Source organism: Saccopteryx leptura, chromosome 1 (assembly GCF_036850995.1).
Source record: "Saccopteryx leptura isolate mSacLep1 chromosome 1, mSacLep1_pri_phased_curated, whole genome shotgun sequence".
NCBI classification, from domain to species: Eukaryota; Metazoa; Chordata; class Mammalia; order Chiroptera; family Emballonuridae; genus Saccopteryx; species Saccopteryx leptura.
Genome location: NC_089503.1, coordinates 332,525,243 through 332,547,731, shown reverse-complemented (window position 1 = coordinate 332,547,731; position 22,489 = coordinate 332,525,243). Strand labels below are relative to the sequence as shown.

At 33.0% G+C, this 22,489-nt stretch overlaps 1 protein-coding gene across 1 annotated transcript in view; it reads right to left on the bottom strand.

The window, feature by feature from the left end:
- The window catches only part of LOC136388423 (uncharacterized), a 29,159-nt gene extending 6,877 nt beyond the window's left edge, over nt 1-22,282 (bottom strand). The window contains exon 1 of the mRNA XM_066360284.1: nt 22,222-22,282. Within this exon, the coding sequence (XP_066216381.1) occupies nt 22,222-22,282 (61 nt within the window). The remainder of the gene's footprint in view (nt 1-22,221) is intronic.
- Nucleotides 22,283-22,489: the final 207 nt, after the last annotated feature.

Here is a 22,489-nt window from a genome sequence, read left to right as displayed (position 1 = left end):
TGTGTAGTGGTGGGATTTAGCCGGTTTGCACCGGTTCAGCAGAACTGATACCTAATTTTCTGTTGAGCTCGGCCAACCAGTTGTTAAAATGTTAATTAGGGTTCCTTCTAAGGTGGGTGTCTGGGCAGTCACCCAATGTAGAAATCACAAATTTATATTTCTTACTTTTTTTTTTTTTTTTTTTTTTTTTTTTACAGAGACAGAGTCAGAGAGAAGGACAGATAGGAACAGACAGGAAGGGAGAGAGATGAGAAACATCAATTCTTTGTTGCAGCATCTTAGTTGTTCATTGATTGTTTTCTCATATGTCTTGATGTGGGAGGGAGGGTGGGCTACAGCAGAGAGAGTGACCCCTTGCTCAAGCCAGTGACATTGGGCTCAAGCTAGCCACTATGGGATCATGTCTATGATCCCATGCTCAACCTAGTGACCCTACTCTCAAGCTGGTGAGCCTACGCTCAAACAAGCTGAGTCCGATTTCGATTTCAAGCCGGCGACCTTGGGGCTTTGAAACTACGTCCTCTTCATCCCCGTACAACACTCTATCTACTGCGCCACCTCCTGGTCAGGCTCCTTACTTCTTTTTTAACGTTCATTTGTGCAAAAGCATATTCTAAGCACCCTTGTGATGTTCATTCTGTCCATAGGTGAAAAACATTTCAAGGGAGGATGATAATCAAGCAACAAAATGGAAGTATCATAAATAACAATTTTATTGTTTTTTGTCAGGTTTTATTTAATATTTTTATTAATATTTTAAAACTTTTTTCATAATCTAGTTTTGTGTACCTCTTTTATTGTTCTTATTTAGGTATTAAATGCATGAAATAATAAACTATCTTTTTGTATATAATTTTTTTATACTTAAAATGATCATTAGAACAGAGAACTGGGTGTTAAATTATTTGAATCTCATAACTGGTTGTGTGTTCTTGGTATGCTATTGAATTTCGTCCCTTTTAATTATCTGAAAGTGAGAATTGAAGATCTTAAATGCAATAAAGTAGAAAATGTTTTCTAATCTAATTCTGCCACCAGATTACAGATTTATGAATTATCTATGTACCTTCCTAACCCTTTCTTTTCTTCAGAAAAATAAAATGGCCATTGAGCCTCAATTCTTATGATCTTTTTCTTATTAATTTCTTTCTATTCTTCCTTAATACAGTCTTAGCTTTGTCAGTTTTGCTTAATATCTGGTCTGTTACCGTATTACCCTTGCTGGCCTTTCTGTCTAAAACCTCCATGCCATCTAGTTAATAGTACATCATGCTACTTGCTTGGTTTTCCTAAAACATCAGTTTGATTATTTTATTCTCCTCCTCAAAATCTTTTGATTCATTATGATGTTCAGGAAGAGAACTCTTGTATTTTTCATTTAAAACAAAAATTGCCAGGTCTAATTTGTAGCCTTTCTTCTCATAGTTCACCACTTCAAGCAAGCTATTTGTCAACCTCAAACATGGTTTCTGTTATTTTTTTCTTCCTTCTATTCTTTTCCTCATAATTGTTTTTAAATTTGTTTTAAACTTCACTCCCCATTCAATACTCTGAATGCCACTCTTCTTTCAAAATCCACCAAAGTGCTTTACCCTGGCTGAAGCCTTCACTGGTTGTGTTCTCTGAGCCGTTATAGCATGGATTTCAGTCTAACTAATGTATCATTTTTAACATATTATTATGCTTTATAATTATTTGAAAATATATCTTAAGAATTCTATTTGATTTCAAGTTTTAGGATGGAATAAATCATCTCCACAATACTTAGCATATGGCATCCTAAATGACGTAAGTATATACAACGTGAATTAATGCATTTTTCTTTAGACAAAATAAATAGGGCTTCTTTTTCTTTCTCTTCAAATGTTATAAAACACTATATGATAAGGCCAGTGACATTTTGCAGTGTAGATTTACCACTAAAATACATTTTGTTCAAAAATGGCAATAACGTTGAGATGTGTTCATACTTATAAATCTCAATGTTTGTGATAGAATGAAAGCAATCTGTTCAAATATTTTTCTTGGAGACATAAAAAGTAAACAAGAAAGTGTTAGATAACTACTTCTGATGATAATTTTTAAAAATACCCATAAATTAAATAATTACAAATATCTTAACTTTTTCTGCAATTTTGAATAGCACAAGGTAACACAACCACATAGCCTTCATTCAGTATTATGTCACATAATAACAATTCTAGAGCACAACTTAATAAATCATCTGGAATAAACATACTAGAAAAAATCTTTATCCTGGAATTCTAGCATCGCATCAAATGCTACTGTGACCCATAAAATGACATATAAGTATGATAGCTTTTATCTATAGAGATAAAATTACTCATCAACTATCAGCAAAATACAGTATATGGTTTATGTTTATATATATTCTGCTTGTGAATACTGATGTTCACTAATGAAATATTTGTTTACTTTAGATGACACAATAGTCAAAGTTTGTGTAGACGTGGATACCAAGAAGTATTATTTCCATTTACATATATTGTGTATATATTTTGTTCACCAAGGTTAAAATAAAACAAAAATATTTAATTGCACTTATTTGTTAAGTGACTCACCCTCAGCTTGATGATTGCTGCCTATTTTGTGGTGCTATCTTTTCTTAATTACAATTCCTCCTACACATTCATAAAAATTGCTGGTTAATACATTTTCATGCCTTGGAATTCCCATGCTATTAGAACATAATTGTTGCTTACTGATGAAACCAGTTCCCTTAAGGATGGCCATCTAAGAAATATTTATAAAGACTGTTGAGAAATAAATGAGATGAACTAAAAAATATCAAGGCTAAAACATCTTAGAGCATTGTAAGACATATTGGAAGATTATATCTGTAATATACACCAAAAATAATATAAAGTTGTGAACACTTCAGATAAACAATAGAGAAAGGAAATGACATGGTCTCCTAATTAAATAAAAAATGTGATATTTCAAATTCTTTGACACTGCTGTAATATCCCTGGCATGTAGAGCCACAAACAATGAACAATTTCTTGACAAATGAGTTTAATGAAGATATAAGAGTGATATTTTCTACTGACCAAGCTAACCTTGTTTTATGTCTCTCATGCCTTTTACATGCTGATCTGAAGATAGAATTCTTGAAGTGATATACCATTTTATATTCTAGTAAATTTCATAATCCAACAAAAGTATAGTTTACAAATTTAGATAATTATATAGTTTTAATGGAAACATACACTAAAAGATAGTTACCACTTTCATATTAGTTCATTTTTCACAGATAGTCTATATGGAGCTTTAAACTCAGAATTAAAACCTTCAGAAAACTGCATTGAATTTATATATAGCCTGGTGTCATGGTTACTTAAGAAAATGTTTCTCATTTTCTATTTATACCTATGTTATTCAGAACCCATTCTTACATTAACCCACAGGTTCAAATAGTATAATTTTAGACATGGTTAAGGTCTGAAAATTAGATCACACTATAAAAGAGCAAAAGAATACTTGAGATTAAACTTACAGTTTTTTCTAGAAAATTTCCTTCTCATTCTTACCCTTCATAGTGACATAATCCATAGTGGTAGTTTATATGTGATGGAGAAGAGAGTGAATCTTCTCCAAACACAAGCCCATCAGCTGATAAAAGGATGCCTAAGAAAGTAGACTTGTACCTTTTTCTCACACAGGATCACACAGGGACAGAAGATGCTCAGACTGCAGGCAGGGGAGAGGACTGTTCTCCAATATGTCTACTAACAATAAAAGCTTAAACATTCATTGTGTGTAAATTCCAGTAAATCCTAAAACTGTTAATTGACCATAAGAGAATTGAGCCATAGGTAAATCTGAATTTCTTCCAAATTTCATATTATTTTAAAAATGAGATTAAAGGGTTTTTTGATCACAGATAGTATAAAACTATCATTATATGTGAAATAGGGTAGAAAAAATTCTGATCCAATTAACATTTTTAAAGCTAAAGAATATATATGTATATATTCTATTATATATGTATAATGTTCACATCATAAAAGCCATAAGTTATTTATCTAGTCAAAACAAACATCCATCTATCTACGTATATATCTGTCCTCTATCCATCCATCCATCTATCCATTAAAGAGATTACACAAAACTAACATTATGGAGATATATGTGACATTCAGAATTCCATTACTGGTTGCACCTGCAGTCCTAAAGAAACCATGTTCTCCTTGCAATGAATAAAAATGGTCATTAGAATTATGCTCAGATAGATTATCTTTGACATTTAGCTATAAGCTTTCTATCTACTTATCCCATCTGTATTAATATTAATATGATAACCTTACCTGACCCAGAGCTGCAGGCATTCTATGTGAATCTGCATCTTTTTTGCACAATACTACCAATTATAGAGAAGTGAAATTAACAGCAGTTGCAAGAAAATGAAGATCCGTCATTCCTCAACTAACTCTCTAAACTTTTCTCACTGAAGCAAGAAAATGTGTCAGGAGAATGGGATAACCATAGATCTTTTCTGAGAGTAAAAGTTAGAAAATATGGATATAAAATGAAAAGAAAGAGCTAAGGTAGTTCACATCAGATAAGCTAAGATACTATGAGCTAGATCTAATATTAAGCAAAGGATTATGTAAAATAAGTACTGCACATTAATGTATAATTTTTTTATCTTTAACTTGAAGGGGGTGTGACTATCCATAAAGGACAGAAAATTTTGGCTGGGAAATGATTTGTCTCTCTCTCACACACACACTCTCTCTCTCTCTCTCTCACACACACACACACATATGAGAGAGTGCAAGAGAGAAGTGGGGGAAATGTACATATATAATGTCTGTGTCTCTGGGTCCACTATATTTCTTTCCCCCCAATTTTTTCTAATTCCTCTAAATTTCTTAACACCATGCAAAAAATCTGTGCAAAACACTGGTATATATCCATTTATTCTTTAGAAAACTTCAAGAACAAATACATTTCTGTTGGTGAGTACAGCTGTCATAAACCTCATGGGAGTAACTCTCCCTTCCATTGTAGAAATAACTTCTGTGCTTGCTACACAAATAAGATTGTAGAAAAAGTAAACATATTAAAATCTAACTTACTCTTGGGAGACTCATAACAATTTTAAAACCAAGAAAATCAGAGAAAAGATATAAGCAATCACATAACCATACAAAACTTTGAAAAGAAAAGTACTTTTCATAAATATAGCCTGAACTCTAAAGCTAACAAACTGAACAAAAAATTTTCAAAAGTATACAAATATTTGTATTTTTGAGATTGTTAAAAAGTAGATATTTTGGAAGTAAATTTTCATTCTTAGTCTCCTCTAAGTACAGAAGATAAAATCCTCAACATTATAAGAAAGTTTTTAAATGGAAGGAAAGAAAGAATCTCTGCCCTCACAGCCAACATACTTTTCCCATTATGTCACATAATGTCATCCTGGCTTTATTTGCCAACCCTTCAGCAGTCCGCCGCAGGCAAAATTTTCTCTCACTGTGTTCCATTCAGTGGAGTATTTGGACTGCCAGCTATCTTGGCTGAAGTTCTGTAGGCTATACATTTTTGTCCTGAACAACATCTATATACCCTATCGTATATGTTTGATTTCTAAGAAGCTTCCAGAGATTTCTCTTTATAATAGACTTACATTTCTGTGTGTAATTACTTATTGTTTATAAAACAAGGTAGGAAATAGAAATACTGATGAATTTTTATATAAAAAAAGCAAAGACTTCTGAACAACAAAAATATATGACTAGAACTGACATTTAATAATTTAAAAAAGTTATTCCTTTCAGTCGAGGTTTTTATGCTTCCATGGTAATTTCCATCTCACCTCTCTAAAATTTCAAAACATCTTTGGCATTTCATGAAATCTAGAAGACAATTCTCCAATCTCATAGGCCAAGTAGAGAGTGAGACATTAGTAGCCTTTAGCAGAATTTCAACTCTATTTCATATATTTGAAGATAATAATATATTTTATTTGTATACTTATGCTATTGTTTGCCCTTTGATGCAATGGTTAAGCTGAATAAGTAGAGGAGAACCACCATATAATTTACCACATAGTTCTTCAGTGTGAGAAGCTAAACTCCACCTGTCGAAATTCTATTTTTACTTGACTGACTTTTTTAGTACCTAGGATAGGTCTGATGTACTTTTATTATAATCCATAAACGAGAGTTCATTCATAATAGAACTAAAACTAAAGCAAACAAACAGAAACAATGGAACTAAATATATAAAAAGGAAGAAATAAAGAGAGAAAGGAAGAAAGAAAGAGAGAGAGAGAAGAAAGAAAGAAAGAAAGAAAGAAAGAAAGAAAGAAAGAAAGAAAGAAAGAAAGAAAGAAAGAAAGAAAGAAAGAAAGAAAGAAAGAAGAAAGAACAGGAAAGGGAGGAAGAAAGCCACACGGTTACTCTCATGAGTTGCTATGAATAGACTGCTCCCTGATTCACCAATACTCCTCACATGAGGTTTTCTATTTAGCAATTGCTATAGGCAAAATAATAGCTCCCTAAAATGGCCATTTTCTAATCCTCAGAATCTGTATTTAAGTTATGTAACAAGGGAGAATTAAGGTTGCAGGTTTTATTAGGACTGCTATTCAACTGATCTAAAAAGTACAAAAGTTATTCTAGATTATTTAGATAGGCCTGATTTTGAAGATTGAGGAAGACCTCTATAAGTCAAAGAAGGTAGTCAGTCTCTAAAAGGTAGAAAAGGTAGAAGAAGAAAAAACAGGTTTATTCCTAGAGTTTCCAGAAGGAAAGCAAACCCATAGTGTTGGATTTATAACCTACAAAATTATAAAATAACACATTTGTGTTCTTGTAAACCACTAAATTGTGGTAATTTGTTTGTTTCATTAAAAACAAATATAACTGTTTTACCAAAGACCATTAAAATTTTCTTGCTGATGTTACAATAGCAGTATAACATGATTACAATTAACAATCTATGGCAAGTAGTCATAAATGATAGGTTAATATATTAATACCAATTGTTAAACTAATTAGTAAATCTAATTTCACATTAAAAAATTGATATCTTCATATATGTGGATTACTTAAAAAATATAACATTTTCAAATTATAAGTAGAACAAATAGCATTCATTAATTTAGTGTTACACTTAAAAAAATAAAGATGTAAAAACTGAAGCAGATGGCATGTAAATTATAATGCAGATTGCCACATGATACTGATTAATGCACTAAACTTACCAGTTAAGTGAAAAAGATCTACATAGTCATTTTGCTAAACCTAAGAAGAGATATCATTTTCTACCTATATTGAAAACATTAAGTGCTCAACAGGGAGCAGAATGATTTATGATAGTAGAAATAGTATAATGTTCTGGAAAAGAAATTAAGATAAAATTAGGCTAGATATCAGGAACATCTCAACACAATGGAATAATAACTTAAATAAATTGGCAGGATCTTTACCACCTGAGAACTTTAATAATGAATTTTAAAATAAAATACTCTTTAAAATACTACTAGGGACTTAAAAAAAATTATGTAGGTTTATGAAATCATATATATTTTATATTTAGAATTAAGGTGCCCTTAATATTTACACCAGAACATACAATAAGCATTTTAAAAACAATACAATTTTAAAAAACACAGTCTATTTATCTTTAAACTACTAAAATAGTAACTTCTAGAAATCACAAATTAGGACATCCCACTGTGCCCATGTCCCTATAAATATAGCCTGTTCTACTTATATAAATTCAATTTTAAAGAAAATAAATGTATCCTTATATTAATTTTGTAAATCAATACTTTTCACCACAGAATAATATCCATATTCTTATAGAAAATTTAGTGCCACCCAAATCCAACTATCACCAAGCACGTTTTCAAAATTACACATATTATCAAGGACAGAGAATAGTGCCTGTTCTCAGCACCCATGATTGGGTAGGGTATTTAAAAGGTCTTGCTACAGCGGTGGGGAATAATAAACTGAAGATTAGGCATGGGTCTGGTTCTATTATTAAGAACAGGATCCAAAATGATCAAACTGTTTCCAAATAACTAAATATCAGAAAACACTCAAGAATATTTATGGGAACACAAAGATATTTACCACCCAGCCTGACCTGCGATGGTGCTGTGGATCAAGCGTCACCTGGGATGCTGAGGCTCCTGGTTTGAAACCCTGGGCTTGCCTGGTCACAACCATATGGGAGGCAACTACTATGAGTTGGTGCTTCCTGGTTCTCTTCCACCCTCTCTTTTCTGTCTTAATATCAATAAAAACAATTAAAATATATTTATCACCCAAAAACATAAAATTCAGTGTCTGGTATCTAATAAAAAAAAAATCATTCAAAAGAACCCTTTATGAGGAGAAAGAAGAGCAATCAATTAAAACTGAACAAAATTGATACATATATCGAAAATAGTAGACAAAGACAATAAAACTATTACTATAACTATATGCCATGTTCAAAGCTTAATAGAGACAAGAAAGATATTTACAAAGATCCAAATCAAGCTTCAAGTGATGAAAATTACAATGCATGAGTTGAAAAATGTGTTGGTTGAGAATACAGATTTCGCATTGCAGAAGAAAACTTTAGTGAACTGGAAACATAACTATAGAAATTACCCAAATAAAAAAGAGAATAAAATAATTAAACAATTAAAAGGAATTTCACTTCTCAAAATACAGAATAGATGCACATATTCCTATTTTTATGCCTCAGTTCAGCTGAAAACTTAGACTTTATACATACACCAAATAAAACAAAACTCTAAAAGGGAGAGAAGAAGGCAGATTCACTGGGGTCCTTGGGACCAAAGACAAGAAACAGTGGTGAATTCTCTGGATATTTTTTTTTTCTTTTTTTCTTTTTTTGCCTTGTATATGCCAGGCTGAGTACTGGAAAAGCTAGAAATACTGAAATCCCAAAAGCGGCAGATAAACAAGCCCCAAGGAAATTCTCTTGAATCCAACTAATTAAAGGATTAGAAGAAAGTAGCCTAACAACACTTTTAGTTAGTAACCATTCTACATCAAACACCACAGAAGAAAGTGTGACCTTTCCCACAGAAAAGGGTAACTTCTACTTTTTTTTTAATTAATTTTACTAGGGTGACATCAATAAATCAGGGTACATATGTTCAAAGAAAACATGTCCAGGTTATCTTGTCAATCAATTATGTTGCATACCCATCACCCAAAGTCAGATTGTCTTCCGTCACCTTCTATCTAGTTTTCTTTGTGCCCCTCCCTCTCCCTCTCCCCCCACCCGCCATAACCACCACACTCTTATCAATGTCTCTTAGTCTCACTGTAATCAGGTACCAAACCCTCCTTCCAAAGCAGTATCAGAGAATATTGAGTAGAGGATGAATACATTTATCATCATTTAGTTATAAAAAGGTTATCTTCTCTCATTCATGATGTAATTGGAGATCGGGTGGGGAACTTGGATTTCCACTTCCAACTGAATATTAAAAGGCACCTTTTCTTCTCCCCTCTGCAGTGCTATCAAAGGCAGCCCAGTAGAAATCAGGACCTGCATTGCTGAACTGGTGCCTCTGTCCTTCCCAAACGGAGTGGTATCCATACAGTCCTGGTAGGGAAAGGAACTTCAGATTCCATCCAATAGGCATAAATAAGGAAGGCATAAATAACAAATATCAGGAATAAAATAGAAACCATCTCTACAAATTCTGCAGACATCAGAATGATAATAAGAGAATAGAATGAATGACTATACATAAACCACTCGCCAACATAATGTAGATGGATGTGAATAGACTTAAGGCCTAAAGATTATATTTGTGGAGTTTTATAAAAGTGAATTCAATATCTTTGAACTCAGATTGTTTCACTAACAAATTCTACCAAATGTTTAAAGAATTAACACTAATTTTACACTATTGCAATACTTTCAGAAAGCAGAATAAGAAGTAATATTTACCAAACCATCCTATGAAGTCAATGTTATCCTGATATCAAAACCAGATAGAGTTAAAATAAAAAATAGTAACAACACCAAATGTTGCCAAGAATGTGGAAAATTAGATTTTATACATTGTTAATGGGATCGTGAAATGGTACAGTAACTCTGAAATGTAGTTCAGAAATATTTTAGAAAAACAAAACATATAGTTATCATAGAATCTAGCAATTACACTCCTGGATATTCATTCCAGGGAAATATAAACTCACATTCACACAAAAATGTGTGCATGAATGTTCACAACAGCTATATTTGTATTAGCCAAATTGAAAAAAAAAAACCCAAAAAACCCTTAGATATCTCTCAGTTTAATTGCCAAAAAACAATAAAATCAAAAACAAAAAAGAACAATATGGTATATTAATACCATAAACAAACTATCAATAAACCCAACATTTTAGATGAATCACAAAGGAATTGTACTAAATAAAACAGCCAGTCTTAAAATGTCACACACTGTATATAATTCACTTGATCTATCATTCTTTTTTAATCCTTTATTCAATTTATTTATTTTTCACATAATTTTATTTTATTGTAGTAAGATAATTTAACGTGAAATCTACCTTCCAAACAAAATTTTAAGTGTACAGTACATTATTGTGGACTGCAGGAACAGTGTTGCCCAGCGTATTGCTAGAGCTCACTCATTGTATCTAACTGAAACGTTATGCCCTTTCATGAGTAATGTCCCATCTATTTCTCCCCTAACACCTGGAAACCACTACTCCACTTTTTTGTTTTTTGAATTTGATTCTCCTAGATAAATGGTGAAGGTGGGATCAAGTATTTGCTTTCCTTTGACTGACTGATTTCACTTAGTAAAATGTCTTCAAGTTTCAACTATGTTGTTACATATTGCATAATTTCCTTCTTTTTTAAGACTGAATAATATTTAATGTATGTCTATGGGACATTTTCTTTATACATTTATCTTTCAATGGACAATGAAATATTTCTTTTATATACATGTTGGCTACTTTAAATAGTGCTTCAATGAACATAAGAATGCTAATATCTCTCAAGATCTTGATTTTAACTTTTTTGAATAAATATCCTTGAATGAGATTGCTGAATTATAGGGTAGTTCTGTTTTTACTCTTTTGAGGAGCCTGCATACTATTTTCCAAAGGGATACACCACTTTGTATCCCAACCAACAACAGTGTGAAAAGGTTCCAATGGTTCCAATTTCTCCACATCCTCATCAACACTTATTGTCTTTTTCTTTTTTAAAAATAGCCATATTGACATGTGTGAGAGTCTCATTGCAGCTTTGCTTCCATTTCTCTGATGATAATGACATCGAGCAGTTTTTATACATGTTAGCCATTTGCATGTCTTTTTTGGAAAAATGGCTATCCAGCCCTTTTGCCCATTCTTAAATTAGGTTATTAGGTTTTATGCTTTTAAGGTATAAATGAATGATTTCTATATATTGGAGATTAATACATTATCTGATAGCTTGCAAACATTTTCTCTCATTATTCGGGTTGCCTTTTCACTGTATTAATTACTTTCTTTGCTGTGTAGGAGTTCTTTTAGTTTGATATAGTCTACTGGTTTATTTTTGTTGCCTGTGCTTATGATGTCATAGTCAAGAAATTATTGCCAAGACCAATGCCAAGATATTTTGTTATATTTTCTTTTGGAAATTGTACAGTTTCAAATGATATATTGAGTAGTTTTTTTGTGTGTGGTGTAAGATGAAGGTCAAATTTCATTCTTCTTGTGTGTGGATATCCAATTTTCCCAAAAAACTTATGTTGAAGAGAAAATTCTTTCCTCATTGTGTATTCTTAGTATCTTTGTCAAAGATTATTATTTGAATGGATATGTATGAATTTGCTTTTGGCTGTCTATTCTGTCCTATTGGTTAGGATGATTGTTTTTCTACTATACTGCTTTGATTACTATAGCTTTGTAATATAATTTGTAATCAAGAAGTGTAATTCCTTCAGTTTTATTTTTATTTTTCATAATTCATTTGCCTATTTGTGGCCTTTTGTGTTCCCATATAAATTTTAAGTTTATTTTCTATTCTTCTAAAATATGCTACTGAGATTTTGATATGTGTGTCATTAAATCTATTTATAGATTACTTTGTTAGTATGGACATGTTAGCAATATTAAGTCTTCTAATACAGAACTTGAATGCTTTACTATTATTTTTTATTTCCTTTGTTTAATTTCCTTCATCAATGTTTTATGGTTTTTGGTATAGAGTCTTTCATCTTTTCAGTCTAATTTATTCCTGAGTATATTATTATTTTTGGTGTTATTGTAAAAGGGATTGTTTTCTTAATTTACTTTTCAGAAAGTTTGTAGTTAATGTGTAAAACATAAATGATGTTTTTGTTAATTTTGTAACTTAAAACTTTTCAGAATTTGGTTAGTAGTTATTACAGCTTTTTGATTTAGTCTAGTGTTTTTCATATATAAGATTATGTCAGCTACAAACAGGGGCAATTGTACTTCTTTTTTGATTGGTTATCTTTTATTTACTTTTCTTGAATAATTGCTCTGGTTAGGGCTTTCAGTACTAAGTGAATAGAAGTGCTGAGAGTGGACATACTTGACTTATTTTTGATCTTAGAAAAGTTTTCAACCTTTGACTGTTGAGTATGATGTTAGCTGTGAGCTTTTCATATGAAATTTCTATTAATTTTTGGTCATTTACTTCTATTCCTAGTTTTTTTAGTGTTTTTCATGAAAGGTGGTCAAATTTTGTTAAATGCTTTTATGCATCTATCAAAATTATTTTTATGTTTATTTTTTTTATTTTGTTAAACTCATTAATGATCTTCATATGTTGAACCATGTTTGCATACCAAGGATAAAACCAAGTTAGGTATAGTGTATGGTCCTTTTAATGTACTATTACATTAAATTTTATAGTATTTTATTGAGGATTTTTGCATGAATGTTCATAAGGGATATTGGTCTATAGTTTTCTTATGATGTCTTTATCTGTATTTGCTGTCAAAATAATGGTTTGCCTCATATAATTAGCTTGAAAGTTTTGCCTCCTTGTTTATTTCAGAGACAATTTTGAAAGAGATTTTTATTAATTCACTTTAAAATGTTTATTTGTTTATATAAGAAATAATATAATAAATACATAATAATACAAGAATAAATTCTGTGTTTCATGTATTCACAACTGTAAACTTACTTTTGCCCAGCTCTATAGTTTTTTATATTTTACAAGTCCCACAAGTGAGAGCACAGCCTTAATTTAATTTATATTTTCTTTATAACCTGTGGGTTGAACAGCTTTTCACATAGTGTCTCCTGTAAAAATCATAAACTTTTAAACACTACTCCATTGTAGCTTAATTTGTTAACCACAGAAGCATTAATCTTGTACCTAGTAATCCATATAGCTATTTTCCAGCCAATAAAATTATTGACAATGGAGCAGGTATTAACCTGAAAGCATATATCAGTCGTCAGGTAAGTTTGTATAGATGCAGTGACTTCTGACTATTTCATTATGGTGACCTCATTATAGCATTAAAAAATATTTGAAAACACATTCAACTTATATTAATTGAAAATTTTAATATGATGTAATATTTTCAGATGAAGAATAAAACAGTTCTTTTAATTTAAAATTAATATTTAAGCTCATATTATTACATTTTATTAAATAGAGCTTCAGCTAGTAGTATAGAGTAGGCTGACACTTATTGAAAGGTACAGTTACCTTGGGACCTCTTATCTGGAGGATTTTTGGTACCAAGTGTTTACATGTCATCATCACTTTAGCACTCAGGACCAGAAGATAATTTGTACCCTATGGTCTTGAAAATATAAATATAATTTTTAAAAGAAAAATATGTCACAAGGAAGGCTAATGAATTCTTGTTATATGCAATAAGTTTTTCTATGAGAATACACAACTGGCACCAAGTTGGTCATTTAACATTGCTTACTTTCATTTTATACTTTCTTGTGTGACTAATGAGACGAGCAAAAAAAATGAGCAGAACAATTTTAAGATAAGTTATACTCCTTTCCAATGTTCTTTTCTATAGTTGTACAGGCCACTGGTATTCAGTGCAATTCATATATGTATTAAAAATTCCCAAGAATTCAGCATTCCCTTGTTTCTCTCTAGGAGCTCTGATGATCCATTTGATTAATTCCAAATTTAATTTACAGAAAGCTTTAGAGATGCAAAGGTATGATTTCTATTTTTCCAGATCTTATTTGTAAAAAACTTTGCACAATCTTTGTAAAAATATCCAATTTCACCATTATCCGTAATTCCTGACCAAAGTCAAAGAGAGAACGGTACTCTCTAAGGGACTACACACTTCAGGCTGCTTAAAGTAATACACAGTAAAAAAATCATTTGAATTATGCATGCAGCAGTAAAGGCATGACACTGTCGTTCAGTTGATTCTAAAAAAAAATATTTGGTGCACAGTAAATACAACTGATTTTTATGTATCTTAGTAGATGACACTTTATTATAAAGTATGTCACAGTCATTTTCTGGCTGTTCAAACATCTAAAGTCAGGTTGGTTTTACAACCTTCCCTCCTGATTACAATTCTGAAGAGAAGTTAGTGACAAGTGTGCAGTGTTTTGTCAAGCTATTATTCAGTTTATACAGATGGAATGCTGTTCTGCTTACCAAATCCATTACAAGTACAAAAATGTAGCTAAATGGACCAGCGTTTGTTTTAGACATGAGGGCAGTCAGGAATCAGAGTGTTTTAAAGAGCATCTCCTATAACTTTATTGAACATAACTTAACATTCCACATTTTTTTCAAATGATCATCTGCTTCTATTAACCTCTTTGTAGTTACATTATTTTCGGTGCCCCACAAAACAACCAGTTCCTATAGGAACTCGCTTAGGTATACAAATTCATTTGGTTATGTCTACTGAAGTCTAGAATACATCTAGAATTTTAGTATAGGGCTAGCCTTGTTTTTTTCCTCTGATTTCTAAAGCTACTTAAGAGATTATTGAAGACTTAGTTTATATGTAAAGATAAGAAGACCTGGTCTTAAAACTCCTAGGGAATAGAAATTGTTTACTCCTTTCAAGTGAAAATATTGTGTGTTAGCGGACATGAGTCATGAAGGAAGAATGGCAGTCACATCAGCTATTTAAAATCCTGTTTTTATTATGCTGCCAACTAAATCAAGGAGCAGAGAGTAGTGCAAAAGGGAAAACAAACAGTTTGTCCCTTAATACAGAAAATGCACAGCAAGCACCATGCTGGCGGGTTTTAGTGTCATTAATCTTTTCCTACAGTGCAAACTGTCATCATCAAGACTCCAGCAACACACATGTTCCCAGATCCACATTAAGAATGAAGAACTACTTTGCAATGTTTTGAAATCTGTCCAGTTTCATGGGTAGACTGTCTTTTCTCTATTAGATAAAAATCAAAACAAGTCCATAATAATGGATAATGGATTTAAATAGAAAAATATTTCTTGATTAAAAGTGATATAGACCAATTTATGTCTTTCTGAGATCCTTCTGTCTTAAAAGGAAACTTACATTAAAGTTTGGCAGGGTCTCAAATAATGATATTCAAGAAAACTAGAAAATGATCTTGCAGATGTTTTATCTTTAGACCATGTAAATGGAATAAACTCTATCTTCTAAATCCATGCATGGCCTGGTTAATTGTTCCTTAAGTAATGATAGTGCCAAAGATTTTCCAAAATGCTAAAAGCATTTTCTAACTGAGACCACATTTAAAGGATCTTTATATTAGCAAACTATACTTAATTGAATAATAATATGGAAGTGTCATAATTATAATGGTTTTATATTGAGTTCAATAATTCATCATTTTTCCTAATTATCTGTTCCTTTCTCCATTTCAACATTCTAGATCATCAGAAAATCATCAGGGTGATGGAGACCATACTGAGGCAGAGTGATGAATCACAAAACACTAGCAACCCCTGCCAAAGGATATGCCATTTCTCACAGGATGACGAGCTAGTGCAATCATAGCCAAAATGGCCAGTCTTGCTCCAAAGCACAATTGCATAAATCCAGCACATTTATTTGTCCAGGAAGTTAACTGTGGAAAAATAATGTGACAGTAAACTGGCAAGAAAGCAGAATACTTGTGGAAAGAAATTGAATTGAAAAATGATGACGATAACCGAACATTTATTATAATGTAATAACAATAGTAAACCCATTGGGGCTATTAGCCTCCAGAGAAGGTCTAAAACCCGAGCCCAAGAATTCGTCAGACACCAAGTAAGGATATCACAAGACGTTCATGCTTTTAGGTCTGTATCTTGAAGATGGCTTAAAAATTGTTCACTTAGCGAAAAAACTAATTGTGGGCTAAACAAGTGTTGAAAGCTCAGTTAATTGCATTAGATCAAAGTACCCAAAAGGTGTCTATTCATCTAGTATTCTAAATATAAACCAACCTTCAAATGGGAGAATAATTTCTGTTTTCTGCCATGTCATAGTTTATCAAGGGTAATATTTGCCTAGATTTGAGTGCTTAGACAGTTTGAGTTAATAACAATGCAAAAATATATATCAATATCTAAAGGATATTTTAAAGATTTTGCTTATTCATTTTTTTTAAAGAGGAGAGAGAGAGATAGAATGGGGGAGGAGCAGGAAGCATCAACTCCCATATGTGCCTTGACCAGGCAAGCCCAGAGTTAGAACTGGCGACATCAACATTCCTTTATCCACTGCGCCACCACTGGTCAGGCCTCCAAAGATTTTGATTTCCAAGAAAAGTAAAAAAACATAAAAAAAATAATTTTAATCTTCTATAAAGTAAGATAAAATAAAGGTCTAAATGTACAGGAAAAAGAAGCAAGTAATAGTACAGCAAAAGAAAAATTATGTCTACATCTTAAGGTTAGGTTTAAATAGCTTGCAAGGTGCTTTCACACTGACTGGCAGAACTATTCTCAGATGTAACAGAGGGAAAGGGCAAAGAAAATATGACCTTTAGGGCAGTTCAGTTGGGTCCCAACGCTTAGAATTGTGAGTTCAAAGGGGGAAAAAGGAAAGTATCAGGTACACAGGAGAGATATTCTGGTTACAAGAGAGAAGAGTCATTAAGAGCAAAACATTTTAACAGACTCGAGGCAGAAAGCACTTCACAGTAATTAGAAAGGGCAAACAAACTGCATTTACTTAACCGACTATTAGATATAAAAACAGTCAGGTTGAGGATAAATGCAGCGCATGGTCTGTTCATGCGTATCAGCAAGCACAGAATAGAAACAGAACCATTCCTCTGGACCTGAATTAGTAAGTCTGAAAAGGAAGGAGAGAAAACTATTTCCCTTAAATCCAAATGAATTACATGTTATTAATGAATGTGAGCAGGTGCCCCATAGCACCTGGCTCTACAAAAACTGGCTTTCTGTTAGAAAAACCACTCATAACACACTCAGCTCTGTACCTACCAATCACATATGGTGTATCTATTTCTGACAAAACCGGTGCAAAACAGATTATCCAGGAGAGAGCTGGTCTGATGAGTGCCAACTCCTCCTTTGTTCCTCCCTCTCCTATTGCGATTTTCTCCTTAAACTGCTTTTTCTGGGCCCCTCTATCTTACATAGTCTATGCAGCAAGATGTGGAACTGCACTACACCAGAAAATGAACTTTGCCAAGTGGTAAAAACATTCAAAAAGCATAGAAATTTCCTCCTGACCCCAGAAACACAGCGGACCTAACAGGTTATTGCCCGACTCTGAAGCATTCTGATATTACTGACTGATTATTCCCTAATACAGCCCACAGATGACCAAAGTTACTATGATCGTATGTCTTGCTACTAATGCATAAATTAGCATCTTTAGTCTTTTATCTTTATATATCTCTTTGGTAAGTCCTGTTTTCAGCTTTTGAGCAGTTTTGAACAGTAATTTATTTATCTGTAGAATGGCATAGGAAAAAGAAAGATGATATGTGTGGCATTAAATCAAATCCTCTAACTGATGTCCAAATTTTTCAGAATAGCTATCATAAACATTTTAGTTTCCCCAAACGTCCTGCCAAAGCAAAGACAAAAAGTATTTTTTTTAAAGAGTGATGTTTTTAAATATATACACATTAGCACATAACTTATAGAGTCAGTTGACTGGATCAGAAATATTGTAAGCCTATAGTTACATTCAAAACAATGGATAGTGTTTCTTGAACTCTAATAAAGTTACATTACACAATAATTACATTTAGAGACATTTCATTGTCTAGGCTCAACACCAAACTGTTTTTTAATTTAACCATCTTCCTGGGCATCTGCCTTTTAATTTCAAGCTCTTGTAGATGTTTCTTACAGGATTTCCTGCCCGAATCTCAATTTTGACATAAAAAAGGCAAAGCAGCTATCCTCTTCAGAGGTTCAACCAGCTCATCCTCCTTTAATCTTTGTCTTTATTACACAGTGCCATTGTTCTTTACATGAGGCTGTAAATAAGTGTAATATCTATCCTTTTCCAGAAAATCATTTACTGAGCCTTCTGTATACTATCTTTGTGGCTTCACTAGAGTCTCTCTCATTTTCATTTCCAGGGTTATTTTCTATCTTAAATAGAACACTTCTTCCCTGGGCAAATGTCTAAAACTTCTTTTGGCTCTAGATCACCATTCATTAAATACAATGGTCACTAAATATTCAAATAGCCTCTGAATCCCTACTATGTAATACACTGGACTAAATATTGAGTCAGACATAGATATTGCTTCCCTTTGTGGGTATCAATGTCTAGTGGGATGGACAAAAATCAATAAAGCTCTCAGTCAGCTAATTAATCAGTAAACAAATTAATGGCTACTTATAGAACGCTTATACTTAAAATGGTAACAAACAATGGTAAGTACCATGAAAGTGATTAAGGATGGCCTTTCTAAGGAGCAATAATGTTAACCAGAACAATAATATTTAAATAAAACTAGGCACAGTCAAACAAAGATTATAGAGTGGAGTATTACAAAGAAATAAAACATACCAAGCTCTTAAATTTGAGGAAATGAAAGAGTGACAGTATGGTCAGAGTACAGAGAGAAGGGAGAGCTGTTAATAGGGAGATGTTGAGAAGAGCTGAATCACATAGGGTCTTACTGTGTAGAGAAAGGAGTTGGGTATTCTATTACAAGTGTAATAGCAAACCATTGAATATATACTGCTATAGGGAAAGAGGTACAATCTCATTTTTGTCTAGTGCAAGAAGATATGAATGAGTCTAGAAATCAAAATATCAGGCGACCATCAAGACATTCAATATTCCAAACCAAACCACGCTCTCCATTGTGTTTGCTTAAAACAATCCACATTCCCATCTGTGCCTGCTGAAATTAAACACATTTTTTAGAAGTCAATCCATAAAAGTCCCCTGAACACTAAACTGCAATTAACATTTATGTTTTTGTTTATATTTTATTTTCAGCATCTGTTGCCTTCTACCTAAATATTGCTATTTACATATTAAACTCCATACAGGTTTATCCTTCCAAGCCTCCTCTACCTTTCTTCCCTTCCTCGCTACCTGTCCCCTCCCTCTTTTTCTTGCTTTATTCCACACCTCCACTCCGTTCCTCCTTCCCTCTGTGCTTTATTGAACTTTGCTGTGGTTTGGGCACTGTTAAGGTGAAAGATCCTTTTATAAACTTAATAACAACCCTTGTATCAACTAGCACAGTGGTTTGCATGTTGTAGGTAAAAGTAACATTTTTAATAGCCTAGTGAAATTATTAAAGTGATTTTATTTTACCTATTTTTTATAAAATTAAACTATTTTCCACTAGAAAATATTAAAATCAATCCAAGTCATGCTATAAAATTAGCATTTTAAAGTCCATATTTCCACATCGTTCTCTTTTAAAACTACATTTAACTTTCTGACAAGTGAGTCTTGTCTATGGCTGGAAAATTACACAACTAAGGAGTATTTTTTAAAAGAAATTTAAATTCTATATTAAATAATTTTTCATTTTATTCTATATTTTCCTCTAGCTTTACATATATAAATATATATGTATATAAATAATTTTGTAGGCCCTGGCCGGTTGGCTCAGCGGTAGAGCGTCAGCCTGGAGTGCGGGGCACCCGGGTTCAATTCCCGGCCAGGGCACATAGGAGAAGCGCCCATTTGCTTCTCCTCCCCCCCCCTTCTTCCTCTCTGTCTCTCTCTTCCCCTCCCGCAGCCAAGGCTCTATTGGAGCAAAGATGGCCCGGGCGCTGAGGATGGCTCCTTGGCCTCTGCCCCAGGCGCTAGAGTGGCTCTGGTCGTGGCAGAGCGATGCCCCGGAGGGACAGAGCATCGCCCCCTGGTGGGCAGAGCTTCGCCCCTGGTGGGCGTGCCGGGCGGATCCCGGTCGGGCGCATGCGGGAGTCTGTCTGACTGTCTCTCCCCGTTTCCAGCTTCAGAAAAATACAATAATAATAATAATAATAATAATTTTGTCAAATTTGGCAATATAAGAATATAGTTTTTATTGTCGTTTATTAACATTTTACCTTGAGAATTTTCTTAGAAATAATTACAATAGCCATACAATTTTCATCAATATATGAATCATAATTTACTTAATACCTTTCTTTTGTTGAGTTTTTAGTTTACTTCTAGATTTCTTGTTAGAACTAATGTCACAAGAAAAAAATCCTGTCAAGTAAATCTTCTCTATCTCTGATTTTCTCTAAAATTCAGAAGTGTAATAGAGGTAGAACATATGGTTTCAATTTTGTTCACCAGAGAGCTTGATTTAACATATGTTTTTTCTCGTTTAAGAATGATCTTGTCCTTGTATTTTCAGCAACGTTACAGATTATTATTTCAATCTTTGCCAAATTTGAAGTGAAATTTTTAGATGATTACTGCTTTAATTTTTATGTCTTTCCTACCAAGAGTCTTACTGCCTCTGCTTGAATCCCAGTTTCAACATTTAATAACTGCTGGCTTTGGGAAAGTTATTGAATTTTTTTTCTTTGCCTAAGTTTTCCCATCTGCAAAATGAAAATAATACTCATAATATTTTTGTGAAAATTAAATGAGCTAATAGATATCAAGTTTTAAGAACAATGTTTGGCACATAGTCACCTATATATGCACTTTTGTTGTTTTTATTTATATAATTTTTAAACTTTCATAATATAAGATATACATATTATTTACACTGTGAGTTCTTTAATCACATATATTTTAAGTTTTACTTTAATATTAATTTATAGTCTTATAAATTCCTCTTACTATTTTTTAAGAACCTTTAATAGGAGCTTCATGTTTCTTCTTTTTATTTATTTATTTATTTATTTTTGACAGAGACAGAGAGAGTCAGAGAGAGGGGTAGATAGGGACAGACAGGAAGGGAGAGAGATGAGAAGCATTAATTTTTTATTGCAGCACTTTAGTTATTAATTGATTGCTTTCTCATATGTGCCTTGACCGAGGGGCTATAGCAGACCGAGTGACCCCTTGCTCAAGCCAGTGACCTTGGGCCCAACCTGGTGAGCCTTGCTCAAACCAGATGAACCCATGCTCAAGGCTGGCGACCTCTGGTCTTGAACTTGAGTCCTCAGTGTCCTAGGTCAACGCTCTATCCACTGCGCCACCACCTGTTCAGGCTCTTCTTTTTTTAAAAGAAAAGATTTCATTTATTTATTTAAGAGAGGGGGGAGATGAGAGAGAGAGAGAGAGAGAGAGAGAGAGAGAGGAGGGAGGAACAGGAAGAATCAATTCCCATATGTGCCTTGACCAGGCAAGCCCGGGATTTTGAACTGGTGACCTCAGCATTTCAGGTCGATGTTTTTATCCACTGTGCCACCATAGGTAATGTTTTTTTCTTTTAATTTTTATTTATTTGTTTCTCGTTATTTACCCTTAATAGAAAAAGCTATCCATATATGCAGGTCAGGCATTTGCTAAGCAGTTCAAACTGCAAAATGTTTGGTGTTGCTCTGCACATCTATACAGAGGCAAATTTAACAGCGGGCGCACCAGGCACATGCCCGGAGCCCCAACTTCTGCAGGACCCCACAAGACCCCAACTTTAACTTTTTTTCTAACGACACCGAGTTTGGTTTCATATGTGCAATTTTAACATTAATAGCACATAATATTTTTTATTTATTTAAAAATATGGTTAACATTTATTTTTATTTTCCCTGTAACTCTTTTTAAGAGGCCCAATATTTTCTTTTCCCCTCAGGGCTTCAACTGACCTTAGTCTGCCTCTGCTTCTCTGCTCATACCTGAACCTGGAGATGAAGCTGACTTTTGCCCGTGGGACTCAGTGTAGTCGCCTGCTGACATCACCCAAACACGCTTCAATTGCCTCTGAGAGCCTTGGCAACAGGACCCAGGTCTGCTCATTTGTCTGTCTAGCCTCCTGGGTCATATTATCATAGACAGACTACTCAAGTGTTTAAACGAATGAAGGAAAGATAAATAAATATTGGTTTATTTAAGTGTTCTACCTTTTTCTTTAAATACTGTATTTTATGCTCCATAAGACACACT